Source organism: Bison bison, unplaced genomic scaffold (genome assembly GCF_000754665.1).
Source record: "Bison bison bison isolate TAMUID 2011002044 unplaced genomic scaffold, Bison_UMD1.0 scf7180017864215, whole genome shotgun sequence".
Classification (NCBI taxonomy): Eukaryota; Metazoa; Chordata; class Mammalia; order Artiodactyla; family Bovidae; genus Bison; species Bison bison.
Genome location: NW_011494787.1, coordinates 4,360,809 through 4,375,732, shown reverse-complemented (window position 1 = coordinate 4,375,732; position 14,924 = coordinate 4,360,809). Strand labels below are relative to the sequence as shown.

General features: G+C 38.1%; 1 protein-coding gene across 1 annotated transcript in view; it reads right to left on the bottom strand.

Moving 5' to 3' along the window:
- SIDT1 (SID1 transmembrane family, member 1) overlaps nucleotides 1–14,924 on the bottom strand; it is a gene marked incomplete at its 5' end in the record, with an annotated part of 109,248 nt that overhangs the window by 45,651 nt on the left and 48,673 nt on the right. The window contains 6 exons of the mRNA XM_010845416.1: nucleotides 2,812–2,905; nucleotides 3,621–3,692; nucleotides 5,272–5,359; nucleotides 7,190–7,273; nucleotides 7,895–7,996; nucleotides 14,046–14,091. Of these exons, the coding sequence (XP_010843718.1) occupies nucleotides 2,812–2,905; nucleotides 3,621–3,692; nucleotides 5,272–5,359; nucleotides 7,190–7,273; nucleotides 7,895–7,996; nucleotides 14,046–14,091 (486 nt within the window). The remainder of the gene's footprint in view (nucleotides 1–2,811; nucleotides 2,906–3,620; nucleotides 3,693–5,271; nucleotides 5,360–7,189; nucleotides 7,274–7,894; nucleotides 7,997–14,045; nucleotides 14,092–14,924) is intronic.

The window sequence follows — 14,924 nt, the reverse complement described above, 5'->3', positions numbered from 1 at the left end:
TTCCAGCCCAGCATTTCTCATGATGTACTCTGCATATAAGTTAAATAAGCAGGTGACAATATACAGCCTTGACATAGTCCTTTTCCTATTTGGAACCAGTCTGTTGTTCCATGTCCAGTTCTAACTGTTGCTTCCTGACCTGCATACAGGTTTCTCAAGAGGCAGGTCAGGTGGTCTGGTAGTCCCATCTCTTTCAGAATTTTCCACAGTTTATTGTGATCCACACAGTCAAAGGCTTTGGCATAGTCAATAAAGCAGAAACAGATGTTTTTCTGTAACTCTCTTGCTTTTTTGATGATCTAGCCAGACTGCCTGGGTTCAAATCCCATCTCCTTCATTTAGTGGCTGTGAATTCTTGGTCAAATTACTTAACTTCTCAATACCTCAGTTTTCTTAACTGTCAAATAATAATAATAATACTAGTACTTACTGTTGTTGAGATTTAGATGAGATAATCTACTTAGAAGGCCCAGTGCAGTGCCTGGCATAGAGCAAGTATTTGTTCTGTGTTAGTGGTTATGATCTAATCAATTAGTTGAGCTGATAACCAGTTAATGTATATATACTTTCCAGGTGTATTTGCCTGTAGACTGGTGTTTTTATTTTTAACATTTTTTATTTGAAAATATTTTTAGAGAAGCCATAAGAATGGACTATAGAATCCCCACATATTGTTACCTAGATTCACTTATTGTTAGCATATTACTCCCTTTGCTTTACCATTCTTTGTCTCTGGGTACATGTGTGTGTTTTCATATATGTGTGTTAGTCACTCAGCCGTGTCCAACTCTTTGCGACCCAATGGACTGTAGCCCGCCAGGCTCCTCTGTCCATGGGATTTTCCAGGCCAGAATACTGGAATGGGTTGCCATTTCCTTCTCCAGTTTTCATTTATATGTATATATAAATTTTGGGGGAACAATTTGAAAGTAAATTGCATATGTCATCAATTTTTATGCCTAAATACTTCCAAAGAATAAAGATAATCTCTTATATAATCACAGTGTAATTGTCAAATTCAATACACTTAACACTGATATGATATTCTTATCTTGTCTGTATTACAGTTGTGTCAATTGATCCAATAATGTCCTTTACAGCATATTTTTCATCTAGTAAAAGATCCGGTCTGAGATCGGGTATTGTCTTTAGTCATCATGTATCTTCAGTCTCAGTCAATCTGGAACATTTCCGTAGCTAATTTTTGTCTTTTGTGACACATTTTAATAGAATGTTCAACATTTTGAGTTTGTCTAGTTTTTTCCTCATGATTACAGTAAAAATGGGCATTTCTGGCTGGAATACTACACAAGTGAGGTTGTGTCCTTTTCAGAGTACCACACCTGGAAGTGTCCATCTTCCTGTTGGTCATATTAATATTCATCACCCTGTCAATCATCCAATTTCTCCTCTGTATGGTTAGTACTTATCCCTTACAACTTCCAAGCTTTTTGTGGGGAATCACTTTAAGGCCATGCAAATATCTTGATCCTCATCAGATTTTCCTCCTAGCTTTAGTATTCATTGATGATTCTTAACCTGATCTATGCAAAATACTGATTTTCCAATTCTGGGACTCTCTCCTTATTTACCAGTCAGTGTTTGGTGTTCTGCCCTAGGCAAGGGTCTTCCCTCCTATGTCAATATTTGCTAATGGCTCCTTTCCCTAATGTGGAAATGTTTTAGTAATTTTGTTGAATTCATTGAATGTATATATGCAAGTATTTAGGTCCTTCCTTCCCTCCCTCCTCCCCTCCCTCTCTTTTTTTCCTTCCTCTCTCCCTTGTTGATAAGGATTCATGAATTTCTGTTTTTCTCAATGGTTTGTAATTCACTATTCTCCTTAATAATTTTGGTGCTCAAATTGGCCCAGATATGGTCAATGGTTTTTGAAGTCAGTTTCTCAGTTGCACAGCTTCATAAAGGTGAAAGAGGGATTCATTTCAGAGGTAGGCCTGTATCACTGAGAAGTTGTATTGCTGTGGTAGCTGTGAGGTGTTTCCACAAATGAGGCTAATCTTTCCCAATAATCTGAAAACTCTACATTGGCTTTGTTTACTTTAGATGCTCAAGAGGAGAGAGAACATTTGTTTATTGTACCTCCTGCCATTCCTTTGCAGTTGTTTCACAGAGACCAGGACAAACTATGGAATTCTCAAGTTCAGGCTTGTTCAGAAATACAAGGAAAGACTGCAACTCTTTTTCACTGGGGGCTCCAAACTCTTGGGAAGGGAAATTTCCTTGGTCAAATTACAGCATGATTATCTCCTTTTTTCCGGTCAGGGAATATTTTGACTGTAAAATTGATGCTGTAACAGTAAAAAAAGCACCTGGAATATAGTGTCACAGCATATTTATTACTCTTGGCACTTATTATACCACAAGATTTATTTTAGCCATTAATTCTACTTTTTGATGGAATGTTCAAAGCTGTTTCTAAATCTCCATGTTAGGTACAACTGATTTCCTACATTCCATAAGATCTACACTGAGCACTTTCTGTTCTAAAAAATACCCAAGCTGCCTTTCTGTTGAAGTTTCACTAACTATGAAAATAGCTATCACTACCAACACTTACTCTGTGTAGGACATTGATATAAACACTGCAGTTATACTGATCTGTGAGGCAAATTATTGTCTCATTTTACAGATGAGGAAAGTGAAGTACAGAAACATTAAGTAACTTGCCCAAGATCACACAGTGGCTAAGGTAGAACTGAATCCAGTCAGTATGACTCTAAAGTCTAATGTGCTAACTGCTAAGCAGAGACAGGTGAAGGGGGTTGACATTTCTTTAAGCTCTTGACATACCTGATAAAATGAATGAATGCAACAAACAGGCATCCCAAGTAGAAGGAGAAGAAGATGAGGAAACTGAGAAGAATGGCTTTCACATAAACGGATCCTGAGGGAAGAGAAATCGCTCTGGTCAGGATGTCCTCAGGAGAAAAGAGGACCATGTTTGGGACAGGACAGCTTAACAGGCCCATCTGCATCATGCTAAGCCACTTCAGTCGTGTCCGACTCTGTGCGACCCCATAGACAGCAGCCCACCAGGCTCCGCTGTCCCTGGGAGTCTCCAGGCAAGAATACTGGAGTGGGGTGCCATTGCCTTCTCCGCATCTGCATCATACCCATTCTTAAATTCTAAGATAATCCCGTTCAAAGCAGGGAAGCTATTGGAGGTCACCTAGTCATTGTCCATAAACGTCTGCCTTTCACAGTGATGACTTCCTCAGGGAAGCTGGGAGGGACTTCCTATACACAAAATCATAACTGACTTCCCTTTCTTTCTGTTAGGAATTTAACAAAATGCTTTGATTCTCTCTTCTATCTCTAAGATAAACGTTAGTTTTCTTATGATGTTTCTCTGGAAGGATGACATTAGCACTGAATGACATGATCTCCTTCCTGACAGGAATCTCTCCACTGAATGCTGGTACAAGGAGAAGAGGGCAGCAGAGCATGAGGTGGTTAGATAGCATCACTGACTCAATGGACATGAATCTGAGCAAACTCTAGGAGATGGTGAAGGACAGGGAAGCCTGGTGTGCTTCTGTCCATGGGGTCGCAAAGAGCTGGACACAACTTAGTGACTCAAAATAACAACCAAAACCAACCTTTACTGGAAGGAACAATGGTGACTTGAAGGTTCTTTGCACGTTGTAGATTCCAAGTCTGGTTTTCCTTTTCTGGTAAAAAAAAGAACAAAGCACAATGGGTCAGATACTATGTTCTTGGCCTCTCATCTGAACAGTTGTTTAAAAACTATCCAGGATGAATTCTTCTTGCTAAATTTTCTTTTAGCAAGAGCTATATGAAAACCAAACCACCAAACCTTCAAACCATCTAATACTCTTTGGTTAAAACTTTCCATTTGACCTTGGTTTGGGTGCATTTTGGTAGCACTAAGTGACTTAATTGAGAATGTAGCCTCATTTCTTAAATGAAGAAGTCTTGACCTTTCTGCTCATATCATGTATGACTCAATATATCATGGAAATCTGAGGAAAACAGCTGCAAAAATAGAGAGCTCCTTCATCTTTTGGTTTGCATTTTTCTAGCCAGTGAGAATTTGTTTTTCTTATATAGCCATTAAAGGATTTGTAGTTTACAAAAACATTGGATGTTGGCAAAACTCTAGAGCTATGTAACTAAGAAATTAAAGAATATATGAGGAGGCCCAAGCAGGAGGGGATATATGTATACATTCGGCTGATTCACATTGTTGTTTAGCAGAAACTAACACAACATTGTAAAGCAAATATATTCCAATAAAAATTAAAACAGTGCTTAAAAAAAGAATACATGAGAAGATTCACCTGAATACCAAGAGAACACTGTTACACTCAACAGTAAACACTCTCCACGTTGGTCACATATGGCCCATCAGCTGTTGAGGGGTCCATGTTTTCCATCAACAGCCTTTTCTGTTGCCATGGTAATTAGTGGGTAGTTGCCCACAACCACTGTATTGTGCCTAAGAGCTTACACATTGGGTAAGTTGTCAATTGGGATAAGTTGCCCTACGTTGCTTACTTACTATCTTGAAAGATACAATTTTGGCAGTGGGAATTGAGAATTCTGACTTTTCCTGGGGAAATGATGACTACTGATAAATATAGGTGGCTCCATTACTGCTAGCTACCAAAATGATCTTAGAAAATGGACCTCAATTTGCTGTATTAAAATCATTATTTCACGTGTGTGTGTGCACGCACGCACGTGTGTGTGTGTGTGTTAGTCACTCAGTCATGTCTGACTCTTTGCAACTCCATGGGCTATAGCCCACCAAGCTCCTCTATCTGTGGATTTCTCCAGACAAGAATATTGGAGTGGGTAGTCATTCCCTTCTCCAAGGAATCTTCCTGACTCAGGGATTGAACGTGGGTCTCCTGTGTTGCAGGGGAATTCTTTACCATCTGAGCCACCAAGGAAGCCCCATTACTTCATAGTAGTAAATATTTGTTGAGTAAAGAGCCAACTTACCTCATATAGTCTGAGGAAGTACAAGACTTTGAAAAGACTCAAGGTGGTAAATGGCATTTTGAAGTATCAATAATGTCTTGAGATCTATTATTTTCTTCCCTTTATTTTTTTCTCAAGTACATCTCAGACTGCCTTGTCAAGCCACTGCTGATAACCCTGACTTACTTGGAACTAGAGATGGTTGAAAGGGATCAGAAGGGGCCAAAATGAACTTTTTGGTTCATTTCCATTCCATTCCATTACGTTTTTCTTCATAGCCAATTATTCCTCACTGTTGCTTACCCTGGATGAAGAAAGATCCTCCACAGGCATAATCTTCAGGCTTTATCACAAACACCACAAAGAACTGCTCACCTGGAAAATCCTTCTTCTGCGTAAGACATAAAGATAGTGAGAAGAAGGGAGAAAATTCATGGTGGTGGGAGCAAAAAGAAGGAAAGAGAAAAAAAGTAAAATTCATCCCTCTCCCTAACACCTTAGGAAGGACTCACACATTCCCATGATTTACTCCAGGTTATCCATAATAAAATAATTGTTATATCCAAGGAATTATGTAGATACACTCTTCTGATTTCAGTCTGTCTTGTGCCACTTGACTGCTTAGAATTGTATAAAATATATGTCAACAGCCTATGTTTAATAATTAATACTTACATATTAAATTCTTGAATAAACTTTATTTTTAGAGCTGTTTTAGCTTTTTATAGTGTTTTTATCATAAAATTAATTGATAAATGACTTTCTGAAAAGTCATTCAGTCAGCAGACAAATAAATAATTTAGGTTAGGGAAGCAAATACTCAAGTTAGGAGACCTGAGTTATAGTCCTGGCTTTGACTTTCTCTGAGTGAGCTTCTCTGTGTCCCAGTTTGTTAACCATGAATGAAGCATGGTTGACAAGATAATATTTAAGATCTAGTATATTTATACAATCTTGACTTTATATTATTCCCAAATTTCTGATGTTTAACCTACCCAGAAAATGGCCCAAGACTGAATCAGGAGTCCAGAGAGATGTACTAATTTGTTGCCAAATACATTCAGAGTAAGAAAATACTGGTAAACTTTGTTCTTCATTAATTTACTGTCCAGATGGTGTAAAAGTTTGAAATTATGCTTATTTTTTGTCCTTTTAAATTTGGGACTATATAATGCTGAGGTGCTAAGGAAAAAAAATACTAAAACAAGAACAGATATTTGAGGTATCAAATCTGAGGCATTAAAAATTAAAGCCTAATAGAAATTTTTAGTTCTGATACTTAAATTATAATTAACCCCTTCTCATTCATGGCCTGCTATTCAATAAACAGTATCTCCTTAGCTAGAGAACACATCAGATTGCAGGTACCTCAAGTAAATACCACTCTAAAGGCAGGAACAGAATCTCTTTGAAAATATGCTGACATGATGTGTATATATTTTTGCTATAAAATTATCACTGAAACAAAAATTTAATTATAATACCAAAAGAGCAAACTTCTACACAAATGTGGTTCATATTCCTTTGAACTTACCCATTCTGTCCAGAGTTGAAGTCCTCTTTTGGTTACTGTCATTAGTACCAATTATCAAAATATGTGTCTTTTAAATTGAAATATACTATTTTCAGGTGTCTCAGTGGTAAAGAATCTGCCTGCCAATGCAGGAGACGCAGGAGATTCAGGTTTGATCCCTGGATTGGAAAGATCTCCTGGAGGAGGAAATGGCAACCCACTCTAGTATTCTTGCCTGGACAATTCCATGGACAGAGGAGCCTGGTGGGCTGCAGTCCATAGGTTCACAAAGAGTAAGCAACTGAGCATGCATGCAAACATAGCTGATTTGCAATATTGGTTTAGTAGAATATATTTAGTTGTTTTAAATTGATCAGATAAACTTTACGCTAAATTGGCACCTGCCCCCCGCATTGAGTAGACTGGCATCTTTCACCCTTACCTCTGTAAGCAGACACCTCTCCTGCTGCATCACAGGTTCCCAGGATTCCCCAAGGGGAACAGGGCACCTGGTAGAGCAGCATTATCCACCAGGTATAGCAATCTTTATTTTGAAATCAATCAGAAAAGAAAGAGATTCAGTGTACACAGTGAGCAGTAATCCTTGACATTTCTCGAAATTCAGTGGGTGACCAAACTGGTCCAGTAGGAAACCTGACTATAAACTGTGCATTGTCACTGATGATGCCCACAGAAGTGATGTCTCACCTGTAGTGTGATGGCAGCTTTCTTAGTCATGGACTGGTAGACACCATTAAATTCCACATTGTGGTCAAGGTCATATACTGGGCACTGTCATGTGCATGGGGGATAAAAAGGAAGACATCACTAATGTCATATATACATACCACCCATACCACCTGGATCACAGAGGAGGGGGTCCTTACTGAGCCAGAAACCATGAAGAGTTTCATCCCAGAGTAGTCAGGAAATAATTTCCCTAAAATTTGGTGCCTTGTCCTCTGAAGTCAAGGTCACTTAATATTAATATTAAAGAGAACATAAAAGATCTGTCTCAAAGTATATCACACCTTTCCCATATTTTACTAATACTTTATGAGACAGAAAGGGCCTAATGACACAACAAAAAATTCAAAACATAGAACAAGCAGTAGGTTCCTGTTTTTCTTGTGCAGTTCACAACTTGGTCTTCCTTATTCTCTGTCACGATCCTCCTTCCCTCCCTCCCTTCCTTTGTTTATCTTGGTGAAGAGTCAACCTCTCTCTATCTCCCCAGATCAATGTCTATAAGCACATACTGTGCACTTGTGTGCACAAGATACAGCTTTTACTGTTTAGCAGTCTTGTCAGCAGTACAAAGTAAGAGGATGAAATGGTGCTCACGCTCTCTCTCATTTATCCTAAGACAATATAAAACTCCATATTGGAAGGTTGACAAGTTATGAAACTCACCATGATATTCTGGACTGAGACAACAGAGCATGGATAAGCCAATGTAGACACGACTTTAATGATAACTGAGTCTACGTCTTCAGGAAATTTGTATAGGAAATACTGAGAATAAAAAAAAAAGGATTTGTTAATGCTTAGAAATGTTTATAGTCACAAACTATTTTCTCATGAATAAGGTGGTTTCCTCTAATATGAGGCACAAAGTTCAGATGTAAATCTCAGTAAGCCTCCAGTAATTCAGCCAGCCATTCATCTCTTGCATATTGAGCAGATGCTCTGTGCAGGGCTCAGATACTAGGAATACAGCCATGAGCAGGACAAAGGAGCCATTTCATACAACATTGCTGTATTATTTTTTTATGATATTTATTTCTCAACTAAACTTTGCTACACTTCGTTCCAATTTCAACTTAAGAAGGTCCCCCCACCCTTTGAATCAGAGATATGTGAAATGTAACAGGAAACAAAGTTTACCTCTATGTGGTCATTTTGAAATATGAAGCTCTTCCTTGAAAGGCAGACAAGCTTGTTCTTCAAGAATCTTAACCACCTTGCCATAGGTAAGAATTAGCACTACATCCACCTTTCCCCTAGACTTTTTTTTTTTTTTTTTTGGCCAAAGAATCTATTTCTTGGCTGGAACTCAGTGAGATGACATTTAGATTCAAAGACTAAGCCTTACATTTAGGCTCCTGAAATATGTTCACAATTTTGGGCAGGCTAAGATATCTTTAAAAGTATTTCTCAAATATCAGAATAAGGAAGCATTTATAATAGAGGTTATACTATTTACCTACTTAGATTATCAATTCACCAGAAAATTTTATTAACTCTAAATTTTAAGCATGTTGCTAATAATGAAGAAAGGGAACTTCTTCCCAGTAATTATAAATATAGTAACTGGTTGAGAAGCTTGACATGAAATACATGATTAAGACTTTGAGGAAAACCAGAGAAAGATGCCACAAAAAAAAGAAAACTACAGGCCAATATTACTGATGAAAATAGATGCAATAATCTTTAATAAAATTCTAGCAAACAGAATCCAATAACATATTAAAAAGATCATACATCATGACCAAGTGGACTTTATCCCAGGGATGCAAGGATTCTTCAATATCTGCAAATCAATCAATGTAATACACCACATTAACAAATTGAAAGATAAAAACCATATGATTATCTCAATAGATGCAGAGAAAGCCTTCGACAAAATTCAACATCCATTTATAATAAAAACCCTCCAGAAAGCAGGAATATAAGGAACATACCTCAACATAATAAAAGCTATATATGACAAACCCACAGCAAACATTGTCCTCAATGGTGAAAAATTGAAAGCATTTCCCCTAAAGTCAGGAACAAGACAAGGGTGCCCACTCTCACCACTACTGGAAGTTTTGGCAACAGCAATCAGAGCAGAAAAAGAAATAAAAGGAATCCAAATTGGAAAAGAAGTAAAACTCTCACTGTTTGCAGATGACATGATTCTCTACATAGAAAACCCTAAAGACTCTCCCAGAAAATTACTAGAGCTAATCAATGAATATAGTAAAGTTGCAGGATATAAAATTAACACACAGAAATCCCTTGCATTCCTATACACTAACAATGAGAAAACAGAAAAAGAGAAATTAAGGAAACAATTCCATTCACCATTGCAATGAAAAGAATAAGATACTTAGGGATATATCTACCTAAAGAAACAAAAGACCTATATATAGAAAACTATAAAACACTGATGAAAGAAATCAGAGGATGCAAATAGATAGAGGAATATACCATGTTCATGGATTGGAAGAATCAATATAATGAAAATGAGTATACTACCCAAAGCAATCTATAGATTCAATGCAACCCCTATCAAGCTACCAACGGTATTTTTCACAGAACTAGAACAAATAATTTCACAATTTGTATGGAAATACAAAAAACCTTGAATAGCCAAAGCAATCTTGAGAAAGAAGAATGGAACTGGAGGAATCAACCTGCCTGACTTCAGGCTATATTACAAAGCAACAGTCATCAAGACAGTATGGACTGGCACAAAGACAGAAATATAGATCAATGGAACAAAACAGAAAGCCCAGAGATAAATCCATGCACCTATGGACATCTTATCTTTGACAAAGGAGGCAAGAATATACAATGGAGAAAAGACAATCTCTTTAACAAGTGGTGCTGGGAAAACTGATCAACCACTTGTAAAAGAATGAAACTAGAACACTTTCTAACACCATACACAAAAATAAACTCAAAATGCATTAAAGATCTAAATGTAAGATCAGAAACTATAAAACTCCTAGAGGAGAACATAGGCAAAACACTCTTTGACATAAATAACAGCAGGATCCTCTATGACCCACCTCCCAGAGTAATGGAAATAAAAGCAAAAATAAACAAATGGGACCTAATTAAACTTAAAAGCTTTTGCACAACGAAGGAAACTATAAGCAAGGTGAAAAGACAGCCTTCAGAATGGGAGAAAATAATAGCAAACGAAGCAACTGACAAAGAATTAATCTCAAAAATATACAAGCAACTCCTGCAGCTCAATTCCAGAAAAATAAACGACCCAATCAAAAAATGGGCCAAAGAACTAAACGACATTTCTTCAGAGAAGACAGACAGATGGCTAACAAACACATGAAAAATGCTCAACATTACTCATTATCAGAGAAATGCAAATCAAAACCATGATGAGGTACCATCTCACGCTGGTCAGAATGGAAGCCATCCAAAAGTCTACAAGTAATAAATGCCAGAGAGGATGTGGAGAAAAGGGAACCCTCTTACATTTTTGGTGGGAATGCAATCTAGTACAGCCACTGTGGAGAACAGTGTGGAGATTCCTTTAAAAACTGGAAATAGAACTGCTATACGACCCAGCAATCCCACTGCTGGGCATACACACCAAGGAAACCAGAATTGAAAGAGACACGTGTACCCCAATGTTCACCGCAGCACTGTTTATAATAGCCAGGACATGGAAGCAACCTAGATGTCCATCAGCAGATGAATGGATAAGAAAGCTGTGGTACATATACACAATGGAGTATTACTCAGGCATTAAAAATAATACATTTGAATCAATTCTAATGAGGTGGATGAAACTGGAGCCTATTATACAGAGTGAAGTAAGTTAGAAAGAAAAACACCAGTACAGTATACTAATTCATATATATGGAATTTAGAAAGATGGTAATGATAACCTTATATGTGAGATAGCAAAAGAGACACAGATGTATAGAGCAGTCTTTTGGACTCTGTGGGAGAAGGCGAGGGTGGGATGATTTGGGAGAATAGCATTGAAACATGTATATTATCATATGTGAAATAGATCGCCAGTCCAGGTTCGATGCATGAGACAGGGTGCTCAGGGCTGGTGCACTGGGATGACCCAGAGGGATGGGATGGGGAGGGAGGTGGGAGGGGAGTTCAGGATGGGGAACACATGTACACCCATGGCTCATTCATGTCAATGTATGGCAAAAACCACTACAATATTGTAAAGTAAGTAGCCTCCATTAAAAGAAAAAAAGACTTTGAGGAAACCAAACAAAAAAGCCCCCATATCCAGGCATTAGTAAATATATCACTTTGAAGGAGTGGCAAACCCATTAAAACTTCATTTTGCATTCCCTCATCCTCTTTACTAATCTTATCCTGAGAACCAGAGCAATGAAAATAGAACTTTTCAACAATCCAAAACCTTCCAAGTGGGGAAAAATTATCTTAAGATTAAAGAGTGTCGTTAATGCTACTGTCTGGAAGTCTGTTCATTCCTTGTAGCAGATGGCAATGCTCTCAAGAACCCACTTCATTTTGCGCTTTTATTTTGGAGCTTGATTCAAATACATAGAATACAGGGCTCTTCGAAAGGTGAATACTCTGGAATTCCCAACATGTGCTCTTGGTTCTTAGGGAAACCATACTTTGTTACCTCAAAAGCATTATTATGGCTACTATTAGCAGTAATGAAAATGAATGTCATATATATTCCTATATATTCTAGGAGTTAGTTTTGTGCAAGCTGTAGACCTCTGCTTAAGTCTTATCTATATGCCAAAGTATTACCAATCTTCTTTTTTTGTAAATTGCTTTAAATTTTATTTATTTAATTACTTGGCTGTGCTGGGTCTTTGTTGCTACATGCGGGCTTTCTCTGGTTGTGGCGAGTGGAGGCTACTCTCTAGCTGCAGTGTGTGGGCTTCTCACTGTGGTGACTTCTGTTGTGGAGCACGGGCTCTGGGGCATGAGGGCTTCAGCAGTTATGGCGCAGGAGGTTAGTTGCCCCGAGGCATGTGGAACCTTCCTGGACCAGGGATCAAACCCGTGTCCCCTGCATTGGCAGGCAGATTCTTAACCACTGGAAGAATCACCAGTGAAGTCCCACCAGTTTTCTTTATCTCTAAATTACCATAAATCCCAAGTAAATAAACCCTTTGCCTTGATAATGTACTTTTACCAGAAAGAAGCAAATGACAAGGATCTAAAGCAATGCCTGGAATTGAGGCTAAAAATCACCTTCTTACGTCCTGATTACCTAACCAGTTTCTGTAACCTGCTTCTATCTATAGGAACAGAGGCAGGCAGTGATGATACACGTTGTCTGAGTCTAAATTCACCCAATAGTTTGGGTGAATTTAAAGGTACAGAAATTTTTTCCTACAGTTGAAGAAGATATAAAATATAGGCCAAAATGGGAACAGTTATGAGTAAAATAAGACCTTATAGGTGTCAAAGGATTTCTGTTTTGTTTCATGAGTTTTTCTAGGTATATTTTACTCTAGTTTGTAATTTATATACAAATTGTTTGGACTTTAGTGTTTAATAATTTTTTTTAATGGAAAGAAGCTGCAATATATAATCATCACTGGTTTTCAGTCTACAAAGTACATCACGACATTCAGGACTCTGGACTGGACTATTCAACTGTACTCTTTCTGCAGTTGGGGTGCAAGTTTTTCCCTTCCTATCTAGATACCTCCCACTGCACCTTGCAATTACTGCTTTCAAACATTTCGTGAATCAAGTGACCGATACTTTGAGGTCAGTGGGCTGTGGGTCTGGAGCCTCTTCTGTCACTGGGTGGCAGCACACATGCACGTGGAGACTTTGATGGGACGTGTGACTCTTAAAGGTGTGTGGGGGTCAGCTTTGGCAGGTCTGGGGAGCTGACTGTGCACATGGATTTCCAACTCTGTGCTCAGTGATGTCATGATGGCAGTCTGAAATCGGCCGGGGTGGAGGTATTTACACTGCAGAAATGGGCAAACTACAAAACAGGGCTTCTCTCTGAGAACTGGTTCACCAGCTCACAAGTGATTGTAATAGATTTACAACAGCATCTATACAATATGTTAATCCCAGTTCTAGTATATCCAAGGCCACTTTTGACCAAAGTTGTATTGCAGCCTACTGAAAATTTACAAGAAACATCCGGACATTAAGTAAATCTGCTTTAAACTTGGCTATTGCATGAACCTTACTCTTTCAGAATCTATGAAAGGAAAAAGGAAAGTAGCTAGCAGTATCACTAGACAAGCAGCCTGAATCAGTCAAAGTTCTAATCTGTTTATTTGGTTTACGATGATGGCCTAGTGGAGAGCATAACCCAAGTATCTAAATCTTCTGATAATTTTTGTCAGCATACCTGTTCTTTCTTAATGATGGGAGAAATGAATTTTATCCGTAACACTGTAGATATTAAAATCTCTCATTTTTGTTATATTTTCCAGATCAGTTGTTTACTTTTGTATCTGTTTAGTGGTGGCCTTCCACTCTCTGTCTCCCCATCCCCCTCCTAATTATAAGGTCCATGCAGGCAGAAGTTGCACCTCTCTACATCCTTCTATCCCTGGCACCTAATACAGCTTAACACTGTACCTGGTGTGCCTAGTTGGCCCACGATTTGATGAATGAAGGTTAAGCAAAGGAGTATCTGTAAACATGTCATACCTCCCATTTCATACCAGTTCCAGTGATAAGGTTAATGATGTGTCTAAAATCTCAGTTATAAGAACTACATTCCAAAAATACAAATATAGCTCAAATTGTAAAAGATTAAGGGCAATACCACATGCTAACTCAACTTGTTACCATGGTTTATTTGGGTAAGAATCATGATAACTTTGAAGCCTTCACTTACCTGAGGTTGAGAGGGGCTGGCAGTGAAGTGAAAGGCAACATTTGTCCTGAGAAATACAAGGAAAAGGGGGAAAAGTGAAAGAAAAGCAAAAGTTATTTCTTAAAAAAATCTCAAACTAGATGCAAGAAAAGCCCTTCCCTTTGACAAAGCAGTTCTGTCTGGGCCCATAAAAGTGACAAAGTACACTGCATGGGAACTTGGTGGTTTCAGCTATCAAGAATGATCAAGGTGGGGAAGGGATCAATTTTATGTCTTTATAAAAAAACCCATAAAGTTATACCTATACAAGTAAGTACTTTGACTTTTATAGACACATTTGTCTTCAGATTCTCTTAAGATTTTACACTCAACTATAAGTTTTAGGTGTCAGAAGTGGGCTGAAAGAGAGAGGAAAATAAGGCTTGAGGTTCTTTTGCATAATTCAGATAGAACTTAAATTAATTTTGATGTATCTATGGCAACAGTTAGAACTGGACATGGAACAACAGACTGGTTCCAAATAGGAAAAGGAGTACGTCAAGGCTGTATATTGTCACCCTGCTTATTTAACTTATATGCAGAGTACATCATGAGAAACGCTGGACTGGAAGAAACACAAGCTGGAATCAAGATTGCCGGGAGAAATATCAATAACCTCAGATATGCAGATGACACCACCCTTATGGCAGAAAGTGAAGAGGACCTAAAAAGCCTATTGATGAAAGTGAAAGTGGAGAGTGCAAAAGTTGGCTTAAAGCTCAACATTCAGAAAATAAAGATCATGGCATCCGGTCCCATCACTTCATGGGAAATAGATGGGGAAACGGTGGAAACAGTGTCAGACTTTATTTTTCTGGGCTCCAAAATCACTGCAGATGGTGACTGCAGCCATGAAATTAA